Source organism: Stenella coeruleoalba, assembly GCF_951394435.1.
Source record: "Stenella coeruleoalba genome assembly, chromosome: 5".
Taxonomy (NCBI): Eukaryota; Metazoa; Chordata; class Mammalia; order Artiodactyla; family Delphinidae; genus Stenella; species Stenella coeruleoalba.
This window is the reverse complement of record NC_137150.1, coordinates 66,076,247-66,094,674: the sequence shown is the minus strand read 5'-3', so window position 1 is coordinate 66,094,674 and position 18,428 is coordinate 66,076,247. Positions and strand designations below refer to the sequence as shown.

Sequence of the window (18,428 nt, the reverse complement as noted above, 5' to 3'; positions counted from 1 at the left end):
CTTAGGCACTCCCACCCCAGACCTCCTGAACTAAAATCTGCAGTCTAACAAGATCGCTAGGTGACTTGTAAGCCCACTGAAGTTTGGGAAGCACCAGTTTAAAGGACGGGTTTCTAAGCAGGAGAGATAAATCCCTTCTCCTGGGCCTCGTGCATCTCACCATAGCTTCTATTCGCAGGCTGTTCTAGTTTCAGCCAAGCGGATCGAGAGCCTTTCTTCACTCTGGGCCCTTCGTTATTGCCTAACTTGTTCCTTCTGCCAAGAATCTTCATTTCCCGTTTAAAACACTCTGCTTCCAGAAGCCTACTCAGATCCCAGGGCCGAGTAATATCTTCTGGCTCTGACAGCTCAAGCCCTTGCCTGTGCCTCACATCGTCACCTTTACAGTCTTTTCTGCCTGGTGCCTATCACACAGAATCCGCACTTATTCTCTCCCCTCCTCCTGGCAAGCTCCATGCAGACAGGGGCTTCTCTAGGTATTTCTACCTATGCAATTTCTCTCCTTTAGCACTAAGCACAGTAATTGGCACATAGAGGGCTCTTCATAGATGTGGTTGAACAGAATTGAAATACATCTCCCAAAAGCTCACAAATGGGAGATCTGTTCAGAATGACCAGGAATCTGCAGAAGGCAGCTATGTTCCCCTTCTCTGCAGTCCACCCTCCTTAGCCATGCAATGTCCATGGCTGACACGGCTAATGGGTTGGACTTGTAGCTGCTTTTTATTCCAGTCCTTTCAAGACTCAGAAACGGAGTTCTGTAAAATGTATCTTTTATTCTTCTTTGGGAAATGGAGAAAAGATCAAAAAGCTTCTCCCCCTGCATACCTGCCAATCATGCAGACAACATGATTTTTAATAATTTGTATTTTAACTGGCCACTGAATTAGCGGTGATGGGAAGCATTGGGGGTTTCAGATTCGTTTTCCCTTTCAGTTGCTCAAGTCTGCCTTCCTGGAGTGTTCAGACCCACACACATGTCACCAGTCACAAGTCTCTAATTATGCTCCCCACTCCTAGAAATGAAAGATAAATGGCATAGATATAAACTTACATTCGTCAGAATTGATTTCCTGTTTTAATTGAGGGGTGTAACATATCAGTCTTTTTCAGCAACAGAAACATGTGTGCTCTGATTATATCTATCAGTCTTTCTTGGATTAGGGTAAGTCTAAGAAAGGAGAGAAACAGTGACAGAAATACCCTCCCCAATGGTATCTTTTCACTTCCCTTAAATAGACACAGGTTTTTTTTTTTTTTTTTTCATGTGTAATTAGAAGCTAAAAATATCAATAACGTGAAGTACAATTTATGCTGTGACTGCCCTTTCAAAGTGAGCCCTTTCTTGTCTAATTCAGGTTGAGAATTCCTGCCTCTGGGGTTTTGTTTTGTTTTTTCAATGTATTCAGCCTCACATCTTTCGGTGAGGCTTTCACTTTCCCTGCTACTTGAAAAGTGGTCAGGAAATTCTTTTTAAAAAAATATGAATCTCAGGTCCCCAAACTGTTTGTGGCAAGTACCTCCCAGTTGCTGACAATCAACAGAGCGGTGAAAATGAACCCACAGGAGTGCACATCTGGAGGCCATAGAACAGATACCCCAACTGGTGAGCCATAGGAGCTTCATCTCTCTGACGGCCTCAGACTGTTCTTAAAGCCACTGCGAAGCAAACACGAGCCAGAACCTCCCTGTCTGTCATTTACAAACCACATCTACAGCTGTCGTATGGTTCCTGGAAATATGCGACAAATGTGATCAACCAATTAACCAGCCAACAAACTGGCCAAATAAGAATAAGCAAAATGCAAAGCTATACAATTGTCATGAAAACTCCAGCTATAATAAAGAGGGATCGACAAATTAGAGAAGTGAGGAGGTGGTGACATAATTTTCCAGGCCCATCTGTTAAGCGGTCTTGACCTTAAGATTCTACTTTTTAATCGTCATCGAAAGATTAGGAAATATCCTGAGGAAGAGAAGACCTGGGTGGGGGTAGAGCTTAGCAGAGGGTGTGAATATGCTGATAATGGCATAAAATAGCCTCCAAATATGTGAGAGGCTGCATTAGCAAGAGGGGTTGAACTGTTCCCTGTGCCAGTCCCTCCCATAACCTCCTATATGCAGAGTGGCCAAGACGTAGAGGTCAGCTCTAGAGAGAACCCTAGGCTGTCTCACATGGGAAGCTTTAAGACAGGGTCTGGTCTAATGACCAAACTGAAGAGCTCAGAGAAATTGGGCAGTTTGTCCACTGTCACATATCTTGTTCATGTTTAGGCCAGGGAGAGCTACACCAGGATGCTGCCTCTTTACAGGACACATGTTCTGCGGCTAAGTCAACTTCCTCATAATTAGAGCTACACAAAGATGTGATGGATAAGCCCCAGGGAAGTCTTGAAGCAGAGACCAGGCTGGAGGACCACATGGAGTACCTAATATCAATTCCTGCATTGGAAGAGGGGATAAATAACCTTTTTAACGTCCCACCAAATCCGGAGATCCTATAGCTCGGAGAGAGAAGAGTGTGAAGGCCCGGATACAGGCAGTAAGAATAGACCCCAAGAGGACACCTAGGCTGCAGGAGGGAGAGCAGGCTGCCTACTTGTGGAAGTCTTCGATGCAGTGGATGAGGCCACCAGCGTCCACTGTGAACGGGATCCCATCCAGGCTGCGGTGGCACATCACGCAGGTAAAGCAGTGAGGATGATAGGCCTTCCCAGTGGCTCGGAGAATCCGCTCCATGATGGGCTTGGAGCACACGCTGCACTGCTCCAGGGTATTCTGAGGAGGAAAAGAAAAATGCCAACGTTAGGCTAAGACGTGAAGAGCTCCATTTATGTAGTAACTTACAGCATGGCAAGCACTGTTACAGAACACATGGGCTCATGTGCTTATCATAGTATTTGGAGGAAGGCAGAGTATATATCTTCATTACAGAGAGAATGAAACACAGATGGATCAAGTGGCTTTTCTAAGGTCATGCAGGTTCTGGGTGGCAAATCTAGGATTTAGAACTCATGTTGTCTGACTTCTACTCGTGTTCCTTTCCAATGCAGCACGGGTAATAGCAAACTTTTCTGTAAAGGCCCATGTAGTAAATACTTCTAGCTTTGTTAGAGCAACTCAATTTTGCTGTAGTGGCAGGAAGGCAGCCATAGACAGTGTGTAAGTAAATGGGCATGACTGTGTTTCAATAAAACTTTATTTACAAAAGCAGGCTGGATTTGGCCATGGCGATAGTTTCTTGACCCCTGAACTACATAGTCCAGGTTCTCCACTGGAAGAATACTTCGCTATTACTTCTAAAACTTGATTAGTCATCAAAATCCTAGTGGGGTCACCAAGGATCTTAACATTTTAGAGTGGTCTTTCTGATGACCCAGACTTGTAGAGAGCATGCTGGTTGCAGAACCCAATCAGAGCTCAGCATAATCAGTGAGGCTTTGGATCATTTAAAGCCTTGATTCAAACACCATTCCCACGCTTAGTGCTGTGAACTCTTGATGGAAATGTTGAACCTAGAGGGGTTCCAGTTCTGAGAAATTAATTAAGAAAGTCAATTTATTTGGCTTTAAAAATATGCTCAGCTTTAAAAATAAATCCCCCCCCCCTTTAAAAGGGATACCATTTATTGAGTCAGGACTCAGATAGATTGATACAATTAGCTGTTAACTTTCTATCCTTGCCTAGAATACCATGCTCTCTTACCAACAGCCATGTTTCACATGTAATACGCTATATTGCAACTGAGAAGTCTGGACTGACTCAATGAGTCTACGATTTAGAATAAACCTGGGATGGGGATCTGATTAGAATCATGCAGAACTCAAAGGGATGTGGAAATCAAGGAGTAATTTCCCTCTCACCACTAGAACCTTTAAATGGGCATGAGGCAAGGCGTGCCTATAGGTAGATAACTAGTGTGATGATGACAACTACAGCAACAGTTCCTGACTGGCTTCTTGTTTCCATCTCTCTTCCTGTAACACTTGCCCATCCTCACAGTGACTTCCAGTTTCCTTTCTAAAACACAGATGTGACCAAGCAGCTTTCTTGCTAGAAAAACTTATATGACTCCACAATGTGAAAATAGCTTGTTCCTTACCTGACATGCAAACTCCCTTTTTAGGCTCAGATTCCCCTGACGTCTCAGACTGCTCACTTCTGTTCAAACCTATGAGAAACTTCCATATTTCTGTGCATTGGCTAATGCCTAGAAGGAATCACAATTTGCTCTTTTGACCTTTCAAGGTACGGGTCAGAAGGCGGTAAAGCCTTCCTCAATGCCTTCAGTTGGAATAAATTGCTTCTTTCTCTCCCCTTCCTGAGCACTTAATTCATGCTGCTTAAAGCACTTACAGTGTTCACTGTATTGAAATTATTTGCACATATGTCTATTTCCTCTACTATACTGCAATTCTTTAAGGGCAGGGACTATGCCTTAAGAATGTATTTCTCTGTCCCATGCTTCACCCAGTATACTACCTGGAATAAAAAGAAACTCAGGATGAATGTGTGCGAAAAGAATGAAGGAAGGAATATTGTTTACATCGCACTTTGGCATCACAGTGCTGGCCCGATTCCCCTAACTCTGGAATCCAGAGGACAGTAAATCCGTCACCGTACTCTCCTCCAAGCTGCGGTTGCTGGAGGTTCTGATATTGCTTAGTATGCCTCTGGTCACAGTCTAAACTCATGGAAACTATTAACCTATTTGCCCCCCATTTTGAAGTGGTGAAATTAAAATAGCAGAAGAACATAAGATGAGAGTGGAGATGACGATGGTCTCGACAATGAAGGCCCTGGTTCTTTTCTACCCTGGTGATCTGAGCTAATGTGGCTGGAAACTGTCTTCCCAGGGTTTGTGTTTTGCTCTTCTGTGGGTTCTAACTTTTTTTTTTTTTTTTTTAAAGCCAACCCTGTAATGGAGTTGAACAAACGAGAAAATGCTTGACCAGAAAATATTTTTGTTTGCATTGAGGCTTGGCTGCAAGATTCAAGCCCATTTACTCAAAACCAGCAGCAGCATAGAAGGTAGAGTCAGTTTCTAAGGAAAGACTTTATGGTCCATGTTTAAAGAACGGGTAATCTGAACATTTCTGCTACAAAGGAAGAACAGTGTAAAATATACCTAAAGTGAGACTATTGTAAAATGCCCCTAAATCAGAAAATAAAGGCTCCAAGAATGCATCTGACTAGAAGCTTGGACTAGCAAATGGTTGAGGAGGACGTGTGAATCTTCTTCAGCCCGTCCTCTTTATTTCTCCTTTCAGTCTTCAACTGGCGCACTAGGACTCTTAGACATATCTGCTCCTAAAGAAAGGATAAAGGCTCTTAAAATGTCTGGGAGGAGGGCTCTGGGAGTTCCTCTAGTCCAGGCCTCTGATTTCCCAGGTGAGAAAACAGACCTGGAAGACTGATACAGCTGGGACCTGAGTCATGGAGATGATTAGGGACAGAGGAGGGGTTGGTACCCCCGTTCCTGCCTCCCAATAATTCAGATAGGTATCTGATGAATTCATTATGTAGCCATAGAGAGACAAAGTTGCTAGATGAAGAATATGAATCGTCCCTCTGGATTTGTCAACATCTACCTTAGGTAATGATTTCTTCTCTCTAGACCTTGGTTTTCTCACCTGTAAAACAATGATTAATTCCAACTCTGCAATTTTGTTACTCCGTGATATATCAGTATTAACAGAAACAGGTAAAGGTCAATGTTTCCATTACTAGAGATATACTAAAAACAACTGGACAACCCTTCATCTGAGGCTTGAAACGAGGTGTTAGAAATCTGGACTATCTAAACTTTACTGTACCTTACCACTTGGAATTCCAGAAATTGCTAGGGTAGAATTTTAAGCACGATAGAGAAAGATCTCTGTGTCTTTTTATAGAAGGTTATTTTAAAGCCGGACTAAAAGATACACTCTTTATATAAACATGAGGCTTTTCTGAAGCAGGTTAAAATGAAACGGTTAATAAATAAAATAGTATTTAAGGAAATAGAAAAAGAAATAACAAGTCTTCAAGCAAACAAGTGGAAGAAGGGTGTCTCTAAGTACATCTACTCAAATTACATCTTGTATGTGAAGTAGGGGTGCCAAGTTTGACAGACGGGAATTAGGAAGGAAGAGGACACTCCAGCATAAGAACCTTCCAAATCAGTAGAGTGTTTAATGGCCTGGCTCTGAACCCATCTCTACTGGGACCCCACCCGTGGAGCCCACCTTCCAGCTGCCACACTGAGCTCTCTGCCACATCTTTAATAAGCTGTATTCTTTTACAAACCCAGACTACCTCACATCCTTCTTTGTCTAGAGAAGACCTACTCATTCTTCGAAGTTAAGCTCAAACATTACCTCTTCTGCAAAACCTTTCGTAATTCTTCCTTTGTTATACTCCAAGCAAAATAAGTCACTTCTTCCACTCCCATAGGATTGTATGATGCTTCTATGACACCGAATATTATAATGTCCTTGATTTAAAGGTTTATGTCAACCTCCGTGACCAAACAGTGGCACCCTGCTCTCCCCGTGTGGAGCTATGGTCATAGGTTGAGTTTGCTAGGAATCAGATTCTGAAACAGAGCTTTGCACTAAAGAAGTTATTGAAGAGTGGCTTTGAGCTCATGCCTGTGGGTGAGAACAGGAAGCATCTGGATAGAGGGAGGAATTGAACTATGATTCAGTTATAACAAAGGCTTCTGATGGTTTCACGGAGAACTCTGGAGTTAGGATGGCTCTGCAGAATTGTCTTTCCTTGAAGCTAGGGGGTAGGGCTTTTATATCCCTACATCTGCCAGCCAATGGATACGGGCTGCTTGCAAGGAAGAAGAGAGGGACTCAGCTGTGAACCGTCAATCCCAGCCAGTGGGGGAGTGAGAGCCTCAGTCCTGAAGGGGGTCTGGGCAGTGCAATACAGCATCCACAACAGTAAGCATCCTTGCCCAGGACCTCCATGGTCCATGACACACATTAGGCAACAAGTAACCAGGTGTGAAACACCTTCTAGATTAAGCTGAATGAAGAGTCTAGATTTTACGCTTTTTAAAAATCCTAGGCCCTGTTTGGAGATTTTAAGAATTTTTTGAAAATGTTTTAAGCAGTTACTTCAATGAGAGTGTGGTTAACAAGAGAAGATGTTAAGAGTAGCAGAAAAACCAAGAAATTATTTAACTGCTAAAAGGCACAGCTTATAAACTTTTCTGAAATGACGGCAATACAATTGTGATTAAAAACAAAAAGTTAAGTGAAAGTAAAAATAAAATCACCAACAAATCTTGTACACAAAACCCCCCAATGCAACTGTTTTTAAATTAGAGATACAATCTGGTTGTATCTTTTCTATCCTTGGATATTGTATAAATAACTTCTCTAATTCACAGTCAGAAGAGCTGGAAGAATCATCTGAATCTACATGAAGCATACAGGTAACATAAGCATTGACTACTAGTTAGATGATGGAGAAAATAATATTTCTAAAATTTATATATTACTTAGGTGTGTGTGTGGTCGCTGTTGAAGATTTTAAATCAAGAGACATAAATACTTGAAGATTTGGAAGACTATAAAGTATTGACATTTAGAAATGTTAAAATTTTCATTTCATAAAATTAAAATGTGATCTTATATTCAGTCTTTATTGTTTTTTTTTTTTTTTTTTTTTAGGTACCAAAGCAATACTGGAACAGAAAAGACTCTTGGAAAGATTAAGGGTGACATCTCATGTTCTACATACAGTTTTGGTCTTGTTGAGCTAAGAATAAAAAGAAAAAAAAAAAAGGAGAGTTAGAAAATATGAGACTTTTAAAAGTCTTTAGAGATTATTCTGGTCTAGAAGTTTTCAACTTCCCTCACTTGCCTCCCTCTTCCATAATCCTTTGTTCAGGGAAACAGTTTATCAAAGAAGCATATCCAACAGAGTCCAAAATCACTTCTGGATAAAGAACAGGAAAGGATGGAGCCTATGGGGAATCCATATAGTACAGTTTAAAACCCATCCGTCTGGTCCAACTACCAGATTCAAGAAACTAAGGTGCAGAGAGGGAAAACTACTAGTGGAAGATTTGGAATTAGAGTATAGGTCTAATTCTCCATCCATTGGATAACCCCACTGCTATATCACAGTATACCTATTCCATATTTCAGTAGACATACATACTCCACATTACAAATATAAGGCTGACGACCGGCAAGCTACATGCATATAAATAAAGAGAGGAAACACGTTGAGATCTTAAGATAGTTCGTCTACTGTCAATTTCATTGGCTCCCACGGGGTAAGACAGAAAATTCATTGTTGGATCCCTAGCATCTACAACAGTATCCTTGCATAAAATTGATGCTCCACAAATATAGGTTTCATCACGAATAAACTCTGGATACTTGACATAAAATAAAATTATTCTATTTAATCCTGGAAAACAAGTCTCTAGTGCAAAGCTTCTCAACCGGCAGGCTAAGACACAGTGTGCCTCAAATGGGCCCCAGGTATACCGTATTTGGGAGGGTCAGAAGGGGCCAGGGATTCCATAGGCCCTGAGCAGTCACCTTGGGCCAAGCGAAGCCTCATCTACTCACGCCAGTGTGCTGAATGAATGCCATCACTTTCCACATGAATCGTGATGTGAAAAAAGTTGGGAAGCACAGCCTAAGTGTAGGTGTTCCCAGCAGAATAGCAACGCGGTACAGTAAGAAGAGAACAGGGCTATGACTCAGCGAGCTCCGTTGAAATGCCACTGACATTATTTAAACTCAAATAATTGTATTACCTACTTTAATTCTGGAATACAAACTTATTCTTGATTCTGGTAATCAAGGCTTCCCAGGTAATGACAGTACTTCTGGGTTTCCTTCACAAATGAAGACATCATTTTATCTTGGTAGTTTTCCTAATAAGCCTGCAGTACAAAACTGCCCAACAGCTCTGCCTCCCAGTGAGGCACGCATTACTTATTGAAAGTTTTTTGTGCACTTTCCAAGTGTCCTTTGCCTATATCTATATCTTAATCTAGATCTATACTGTATTTATATCTAGTATGTGTTTCAAAACAGACTGAAAATAACAGTCTGAAAATAACAATGGTAAGCCTAGTGATATCCCATCCCTATGACTGTGATTTTCCAATTAGAATAAAAATTCCTACTCTGTAGATGAGAATTCTCATTTTTCAAAACAGGAAAAATTCTGAGTCAATTTATCAAATGCTATACATTTGATAAATACATCAAGATGTATTTTCTTTTGATGTCATTACCGCCACACACAAAATGACAGTTATGAAACATGTAACTGAAAATTCAGTAAAAGGACTTCAACATTCTTATTTTTGTCACTTCTGTTACTCTTTTTGAGCACAACTCTTTGCATCTAACGCCTGTGTTACCTCAGCTTTCTCATAAATACCCTTTAAAACACTTTTCACACGATTTTCTGATAAGCAGAGCTGCCTCTCCACATAATTTAACATTGCAGGAAGCCTAAAGAGTGGGACAAAACATTTAACATCCTGGCAGGTACGGCTGAAGAGAGAACAGACGGACACCATGCCTGCCCTCAGAGGTTCTCACCATGGTAGGAGAGGTAGACACTTCTGTAAATAACTGACTAGAGGCGAAGGGCACAACAAATTGCTGTTATAGAGGAATGAGTAATGTGTGATGGGAACACAGAGAAGAGAGTAATTACTTATGAATGGTGAGGGAGCAGGCAATGTGGTGGTGATGTACGATTCTGGGAATCTATTCTAAGTGGGATTTGAGTTGGCTCTTGAAAAAAAAACCCACATTATAACACTTTTTGGAATTAATGTTGTGTTATAACAAAAGTCTTCATTATATACGTCCCAGATATGCCTACACTGAGACAAAATTCATTTCACAGGAAGAATATTGTAACAAAATCAGTGTATTGGGCAGCATTGGTAAAAGGGAACTCAACATTGCTAGAGACGTGTGTCTTGGTGTTTAACTCAAACAAAACATGTGTGACTATTAACACAGAATTTAGGGAAAACAATTCTTATAAGATTTTCTGTTTATATTTGAACTAAATAAACTGGATTTAAAATTAAGAAATGTGTCTTAAAACCACAAGGGAAAAAAACCCACAGAAAGGACACAAACATCAAGACAATTAGATCATTTTATTCAATTTTTCCATGAGCCACAAATCACATTCTTCACAAAGTAAATAATGCCCTCCCATTTATTCTGAAGCACTTAGGTTGGGCTTACAATCTGAGCTTTAGCGAATTAAAAAAAGAATCTCCATTAAAGGACATTTAGTTTGTCTACACCTTCAGGCCCAGAGAGGTGCGATTTTACCTTAAAAAGTGTAGCCCTTGTGGAATGCTAGTTCGTTCCAAACAGAAACAGTTATCTTGAACGTCTCCTAACCCTTGAGAAAAATGATGGGGGAGCTGGGACTTGACGAGCGTGTCAGACCTTTATGCCAGGAGCAAAATTAAAAGATCACAGCACTCTACTGAGATCATTGTGAGAGGGGAAAAAAAGAGTAGAATTCCTTTCCTTCCAAGCTAAGTCAGATCATAGATTTCCCTTTACAACATCATTAAGGTACAGTCTGTTGGGACTTGTTAGCTCAGGAACCAGAGAAGAGTCTGTTATGTGAGGTAAGAGAATTACTGGTAGATTTAAGAGACCTGGGTTTGAAATCTAGGCAATTTTCTTGACCTCTTCAATCTTTTGTTTCCTCATCTAGTATAGGAGAATGAAAATATTTACATGGCAGTGTTGTAAGGACTCGATGAGATCACATATATGAAAACAAGTACACAGTGCCTGGCTGTATAATAAATGTTAGTTTTGTGTAATTCTTACAAATTCTAGGAGAGTAGAACATAGATTGAATTAATTTGACATTCCTTGATCATTTAATTATTATATGTAAGCACTACATTTCCAATTTTTGTTTCACCATCAAATTTCTTATATTTTACATCTCTACTTAAAGAAATGGATTACTGAAGGAATTCTGTGCATGATACTCTGGGACAACTGGATTACATAATAACATAAAATGGGCTCCTGGATTCCTAAGAGGTTTCCCCCCTACTTCCATGAGAATTTTGTGGAAAAGCTGTTCTTCCTTTTATGTAAAATTATTATACCTCAAACCCTTAAATACCTTAGTTCTTCATAAAAGTAATTTACATCATTTTATACTCTCAAAACAAAAACTGACACTTTGCTTTGGTAGTTTTTAAAGTTTAGTAACTGTACACAACCAGGACCTCATTTGATCTCCACAACAGTCAGTAGAATGGTAGCATTCTTACCCCTGTTATATTCCATGTGCCTATAAATGTGGCTGGATTTGAAACCCTATGTCTTTTAAGTCCAAAGACAAAGCTGTTCATTCTTCTACTTCACACTGTTCTCCAAGTAACAGATTTTTCCTATCTCTTGCTATCTGGTTCCCTTTCATGGCAATTACATTGAATGGAGATATTAACCTTTAGCAAACTGCTGTGCTATATAGCCTTTCACAAATACACAGTTTGCTTGAACTTGAAAAAAATTATTAAAATCATCTTGCCCAACTCTCTCACCTTATATACTAGGACACTGCGTTCAGGAAAGTTGATCACCTAATGTTGTAAACTAGTGAAAGAGCTGAGCACTGTATAGAAACCAAGGTTTCTACCCAATGACCTTGGCTTCTATGTAGTACTCTTTCCAAACCCCATACTAAATCCTTTCTGGAGTACCAAAACTTCTCTTTGGTGTTCCGGCCCTTGTTAACAATAAGAATATGACAACTCTTGTTGGTTAGTTATTGACAATTATTTACACGACCAATGGAAAATCATTAGGTGGAGTATATTACATTATTTGGGTTTTTGTCACTGTCAAAACAAGGCTGTCTCACACTGATAAGTATAGAGGTTCTCTGGCCAGTAACTCAGAGGGGCTAATCCTAAACTCAGCGTCATGGCATGATGTATTAGGTCCAGCTTTTATAATGCCTGCTATTTGCAACTTGTAAACAGAGGTTATTAATAGACATTCAGACCAGTTTCACTGAGGCAGACACTTTGCAGAGCAGCTAGAATATCACGGCATCTTGAACAAAATTCCATAATCTGAGTGTCAATTTTATCATTCATAGAATGAGATATAATTATCCTGTCCTGTCTACCTCCCGGAATTGTGATAATTAAATGAGATGAGAAATGTAAGATGCACTCTTTAAGAATGTAAAGAGATGTACAAATATTGTCATAAAGTGCTTTTCTCTGGGTAAAATTACTGTTCCACGTGAGAACAGAACCTAATTATTAGTTCTTCAGTTTCTGACTAATCAACTGAGAGGTTACTTTGTATTACTCTTATCACTGGAGAGAAGAAAATATGATCTGTACACACAGACATCCACAATACTATGTATATTGAGTTTGAGAAAATACAGTGTGTTTTTTTCCTTTCATTTTTGTTGTTTTGTTTTCAACAGATATTTTTCTTATTATAATTTTACATACCTGGAACACCTAATAAGTGATGGACCAGTTACATAACAGGCATTTAGGATGTACGCAGAGAAGCCTCATGGAACAACATGTAGTTTACTGCAGATACACTTGGCAGGATCCCTAACTAAACCCCTGATACCTGTGCCTGTGAGGCACCATCTTAATCACCCTCAATCATGTTCTCTTCAATTTAGAGTAGACAGGAGGTCCTGATAGGGAAAATGACTTATCTTTGGGTCCTGATACTAAGCCCAGCACTATTTGAAACTGGAATTGTTGAAACAGATGTTTATGGAAATCCCGCATGGTCCAGTGACAAAGAGAAATGACCCTAAGCTAAGGGCTGTGCTCTAGTCTTGCAAAGCCCAGCCAGCGGCCGGGAGGCATGTGCAAAGCATTTGCTTCTCTGGGCCTAAACTCCTTCACCTCTAAAATAAGAGACTTAAATTAACAGACCTCTTGGTCCCTCGAAACTCCATGATTGCTTTGAGGCTGAACAAAACTTTCAATAGGGCAGGGCTCATTGTCTTGTCCACTGCTTCACCCCCAATTCACTGAAAAATGACTGGCACACAGAAGGAACAGAATAAACATTTTATTAAGTCAGTAACTGAGTGATTGGGAATGAATACTCCCAAGAGTCATCCAATAGCACTTATTCCCATAGACAGACCTGAAATTCCATCACCATCCTCAGATGGCCTTCCATCACCACACTATGTAAGCAGTCCCCTCTCCGGAGCCAGACTCTAGCTCATGACCCTGTTACTTTCTTCACAGTCCTTATTACTATCTGATATCACCTCCTGGATTTAGTTGCTTACCTCCCCACCAGCCTGAGACAGGATTGCATCCACAGCCTTTGGAGCAGTACTTAACACATAACACATAAGTATTTGTTGAATGAAAAAAGTAAATGACGTTTAACTACCTAAGGTCTCTTCCAATTCCTGGGTTTTCTGGTTCTACCTCAGCAAGAGTTATGTTTCTCAGAAAAATCTGTGCTACAAACTTCGCTAAGAATATAAATGACCTGAAGTTAATCACACAACACAGTAGGTAGGACAACACTCTTTTAACTTACTGTATTTGTCTACCATGGGTAACCGATCCATCCAGGGGCAAAATCTAAAACTGGGGTTTCAGTGATGATGTTTTCAGCCCCATGTATACATAGCAATGACTGCCTGCCTGTGCATTTCAGATCCGAATTAAATCTATTGTGAATGATCCATTAGAGTCAAGACCTGCAAGCAGAGACTAGAAGTGTTCCCAATACCATTCTGCTCACGTGTCGGTTCCCTTCAGAACTGCCTGAAACTCAGCTCTGCCGAGATGTTTATCTTCTACCTGGCTTTATGAATTGCAATTACTTCCTAAATTATAACAAGCCATGAGTGGTCTGGGCCAAACAACTAGGGTCACAGAAGGTCTCTCCTTGTACTTCTGGGGATGACAGAAAAGCTTGTTTGAACCAAACTTGATCCTCTTTCAAAAGAAAGAAAACTTTTAAGCCTTTAACTCCTGGGAGTGGCAAAGAGAACAGCCAGAGGGCCATGAACTAACTTCCATTCTCTAGAGATCAGTCTAACAGATTTGGCAATGACTTGGCTTCTGGTGAAAACAAGCCCTTCTAATTAGACTTCTGCTGGTGGAAGACAAGAGACAGCACCATCACTTAGAAAGCCCATGACGACATGGCAACATCATTGCTGCGACTGTGTAGTTTCCTTCTGAGCAGAGCACTGTCAGTGTATATGTCAAACACTGGGCTCCGGCACCTAGTCACGAGAACGTGACCTTCTGAAGAGTACAAAGTGCAGCCGGTGAAGTGATTTCCTTTCCTTCAACTGTATCTTGGCTGTAATATTTTCTGACCCGAGAAATAAAATAATTCCATGTTTTGGTTCCTCTCTCTACCCTCACCGTGCCGAAAGTGGTTTACATTAAGTAGGTAAGAAAGGCAGAAACAACGAATATAGGGTTTTCCATTCTGTAACTACTGAAGAACAAAGGGGACAGAAAATACAGATGTTTTCTCTTTGCTGCTACAGAAGGGTGGTGGACTAACTCTTTCAGTGTCTCTGGAATGCAAATTTTCTTTCACAGTTTAGCAGTCTTTTTTGGATTTCAGTACAGTGAACTAACACTTTCCTGTATTCCAAGACCTCCAGAGAACCAGATGGATGAGAGGAATTGGGGAAAAAAAGAACCCACGCTACTTGAAAAAGGTATGAATTTCTCACTCTGCATTTAGCCAAGAGCTCTGAAAATTAGAAGAGTGAAATCACTTTGGGTTTGTTCAAATGCATGCCATCCTAGAGTTGTTTGTGGTGGGGTAAAAAAAAAAAAAATCTAAAATGATTTGATGGTTTAGAGTCTGCGTTCAGTTTAAACTAGGAAGCAAACTTTAACAGAGATGATATGTTTACTATCAAAGGCAGGAAAGAATGTGGATGGAGATTACACAAGAGCATCATCCAATATGCCTGTGCTCTAAAGCCAGTCACTACTCCCCAGTGCCGAACTTTTCAACTTAACACTCAAGGCCCTTCAGGATATTGTCTTCCCTTCCCTTTCCAGGCACCTACCCTACCGTTCCCCCAATACAGTCTTTAACCTGTCAATCCAAACTTTTTAACACTTCACACGCCTTGTTCTTGCATGATTTTACATCCATGGTTGCCTCTGCCTTGAACATTTCTTAACAAGTTAGATGGCTCAGATTTTATGACCCAGGGCATGTGAATGCAACCTTCCTTACTAATCACTTCCCTACTCTTCTGTTCTTTCACGGCACTGTTCATACCTTCATTAGAGGACAGACCCTGTGTAGAGTGTCATCTGTCTATATGCTATGACACAGTGTACTTTCCGAAGATGGGACATCAACACATATCTCATCCCATATACTCCTCTTCTAGTGTGATCCTGACAGTCCATCAGGGAGAGATGGATGCTTGGGAGGACATCTGTAACTGCCTGGCCAATGGAATGCGGCAGAAGTGATGCTGTATGACTCCCAGTGCTACTCATAAAATGAGAGATGGTTTTCTTTTGAGACACATACCTTTGAAGCCCTGAGTTGTCATGTTAGAAGCTGAGCTACCCTGAAGCTGTCATGCTGAAGAGACTACACGCAGATAGAGGGAGATGCCTGAAGAACCCCAGCTATTCTAGAACAGGTACTCAAGTATTCCCAGGCTGGGCACCAGACGTATAGGTGAAGAAGTCTTTGGGAGAACTCAGATCCAGGAATCTCATGAGGGACCCCAAGCCAGAATTGCTCAGTTGAGATGCTATCAAATGCCTGACCCACCAAACGTGAGAGATAATAAATGTTGATTGTTCTCTTCAGCTACTAAGTTTTGGAGTAGTTAGGCATGTAGCCATAGTAACTGAAACATAAGCACAGTTTCCATATTTGATTACGAGCTGTTCCAATATAACAATTAAAAATGTATGTTTCTACCATGAAAGAGGGTGAATGAAATATGGAAGAGATTGTTTGTTGAAGAAATACTTGAATGAATAAATATTAACTTTTGGACATGGCCACATAAGTTAATATCCTGTAACTTGATGAGGCCAGTTAGGTTTATTCAGCTAAGGCATTCTGAGTAACAATAATGCCCAAACCATATAAATGTAAAATAGACCTTCCTCTTCCATACGGGGGGATAATGTGTTTTTCAAATTTGGAAAGCTATTGTTTATTCCCAGTAATAGCCTGAGAATAAACTGGTACAGAACTATATGTATAGAGATCTTTTTCTTCAAAAGCTTCCAGTACTATTCTTAACATCTCTACATGTGAAAAGACAACAACTTTCTCTTAGCGTTGGCATCAGTTAACAAAGACAAATTACCTAGTTAATTGTACTGTCAAAAAAATTAAGGGGCTACAGCTTCACATACAACATGGAGTAACATAAAAGTGAGAAGGACCTTAGGGACCATCTGCCCCAGTCAATCTGTCTGATCCATAAATGCCCTCTGTAACATCCTCAGTCAATCAACACTTGTCCAGTCCCTGGGACTGCTTGTGCCATGTCCAGTCACAGCAGACTGTCTCAGAAGGTGTCCATTCTACCCGTAGGTCTAATTGTTAGAATATTCTTTACTATATCAATTTAAATACCTGTCACCTCATTAGCCCTATTTCCACCCTCTCAGGACAAGTCTGTTGCTTTTTCTATATAACAGCCCTAAAGAATACTAAAAAAAATTGTCCCTCCCCTTAGCCTTCTCTTTATTGGGATAAATACCTGGATTCCTTCAACAATTACTTATGGGACATGATTTCTTTCATCTTATCCTCTTGACCATCCTCTTCTGCACCAGTTCCCTTCAATGTGTGGGCCCCAGGAATAAACACATCACTCTAGGAGCTACTGCTTCCCCTCTTCTACACGCTCCTCTTTATATGAGTGCTACTGAAGGTGCATCTACTTTGCTGTGGTCTTATTTATTATTATTGATCTTGGGGTCAAACTGTGTCCCTTACAAGTCTTTTTTTTCTTTTTTTTGACATGAATGTCTGTCAAATTAAATGATCCTCATATGTACTTGGAGAGTTAATTTTTAAAGCTAAGAATAAGATTTGGTTTTTGTCTCTCTTATATTTTACCTTGTTGGATCTGGGTTACTGTTCCAGATAACAAAAAATTTTAGTAATGTTAATGATCATATTTTACATATTTTCCTCCCATCTTTTACCTCAAACCAGTAAGTTCAAGTTAGGTATATTTCAAGAGCTAAAATTTTGCTACTATTAAAAGATGTTTGACAGCAAACTCGGTATCAACTTCCCTCTTCCTGCATCCCATGAGGCACCAAGTTCTACTATTGTGCCTACTAAATATGTAAATTCATCAATTATTCTCCTTCTCTACCATATTATTCCATCATTTCTCACCTAGGTATAATCACAGTAGCCTCCTAATTGGCCTCTCAGCCTCCCCGTTTCTGTCTACTCCAATCTGCCACCATGTTGATTTGTTTACAACACAACAGCACGGACTCATCAGACAGCTTTAAAAACTAAAGATTCCCCGGACCACTCCCAGACCTATTTCATCATTATCTCTGGGGTCGGGGCTCAGACATCCATAACTTTTAAAAAGTTCTATGATTGTGCCAGAGCTTCCCGATCTTTGAAGATTGTCTGAAATGTGAGTTTTTATAAAGCAAAAAAGAACTGATGATGCATCTAAACAAATTTATTGTGGGTATCTGGAGAAGAGTTTTGTCAAGGATTTAGATTCCTTTCAACGACCTCCTAGGAAACTGAGGTGGCCCCAGAGGAAACCCGAGGAAGCGAGGAGAAAAGAGATGGGAACTAACGTTTGCAGCACTAGATACCTACTTCCTTACTAAGCACTGGACTAGGCCTTTTCATGGGTATTATCCCGTTTAATTCTTAAAACAATGCCACTGATAAAATACAATCATTATTTTAGAGGAGAAAAAACTCAAGTTTATATTTTTAATCCGTATATACCTGAAGTCACAAATTGGAACACAGGAATTAAATGTGGGTCTGCCTGACTCCTATCTACAAGGCCTAGGGATTAATAAATACAAAAATATCTTAAGCAAAGGAGAAACATTGCATGTTGTATGGACACATACAATGATGAATTTATACATTTCAAAGTGGTCTATAGGTTTTAATTAAAGATCACATCTCTGTGAGAAAAATCTAGAGTCAGGAAACAGAATACTAGTCCTGGAAATGTCCCGAATTTGCCATGGTATGCCTTGATAGTTGTTCTATAGCTGCTCTTCCCATCTTTCTTTAGAACCTCCAAATTTTAGCTAGGTACACAGCTGTCCTGAATAAATATGACATTTTTCAGCCTTCCCTGCAGGTAAGTTTGGCTAGGGACTTGAAGATGGAATGGAAGTGTCCTCAGAGGGAAGGGGTCTGGTC

General features: G+C 40.2%; 1 protein-coding gene across 6 annotated transcripts in view; it reads right to left on the bottom strand.

Moving 5' to 3' along the window:
- LPP (LIM domain containing preferred translocation partner in lipoma) overlaps positions 1–18,428 on the bottom strand; it is a 695,014-nt gene that overhangs the window by 17,794 nt on the left and 658,792 nt on the right. For all 6 annotated transcript variants that reach the window (XM_079921711.1, XM_079921716.1, XM_079921713.1 and 3 more), the window contains one exon: positions 2,600–2,778. In XM_079921711.1, coding sequence (XP_079777837.1) covers positions 2,600–2,778 — 179 coding nt within the window. The remainder of the gene's footprint in view (positions 1–2,599; positions 2,779–18,428) is intronic.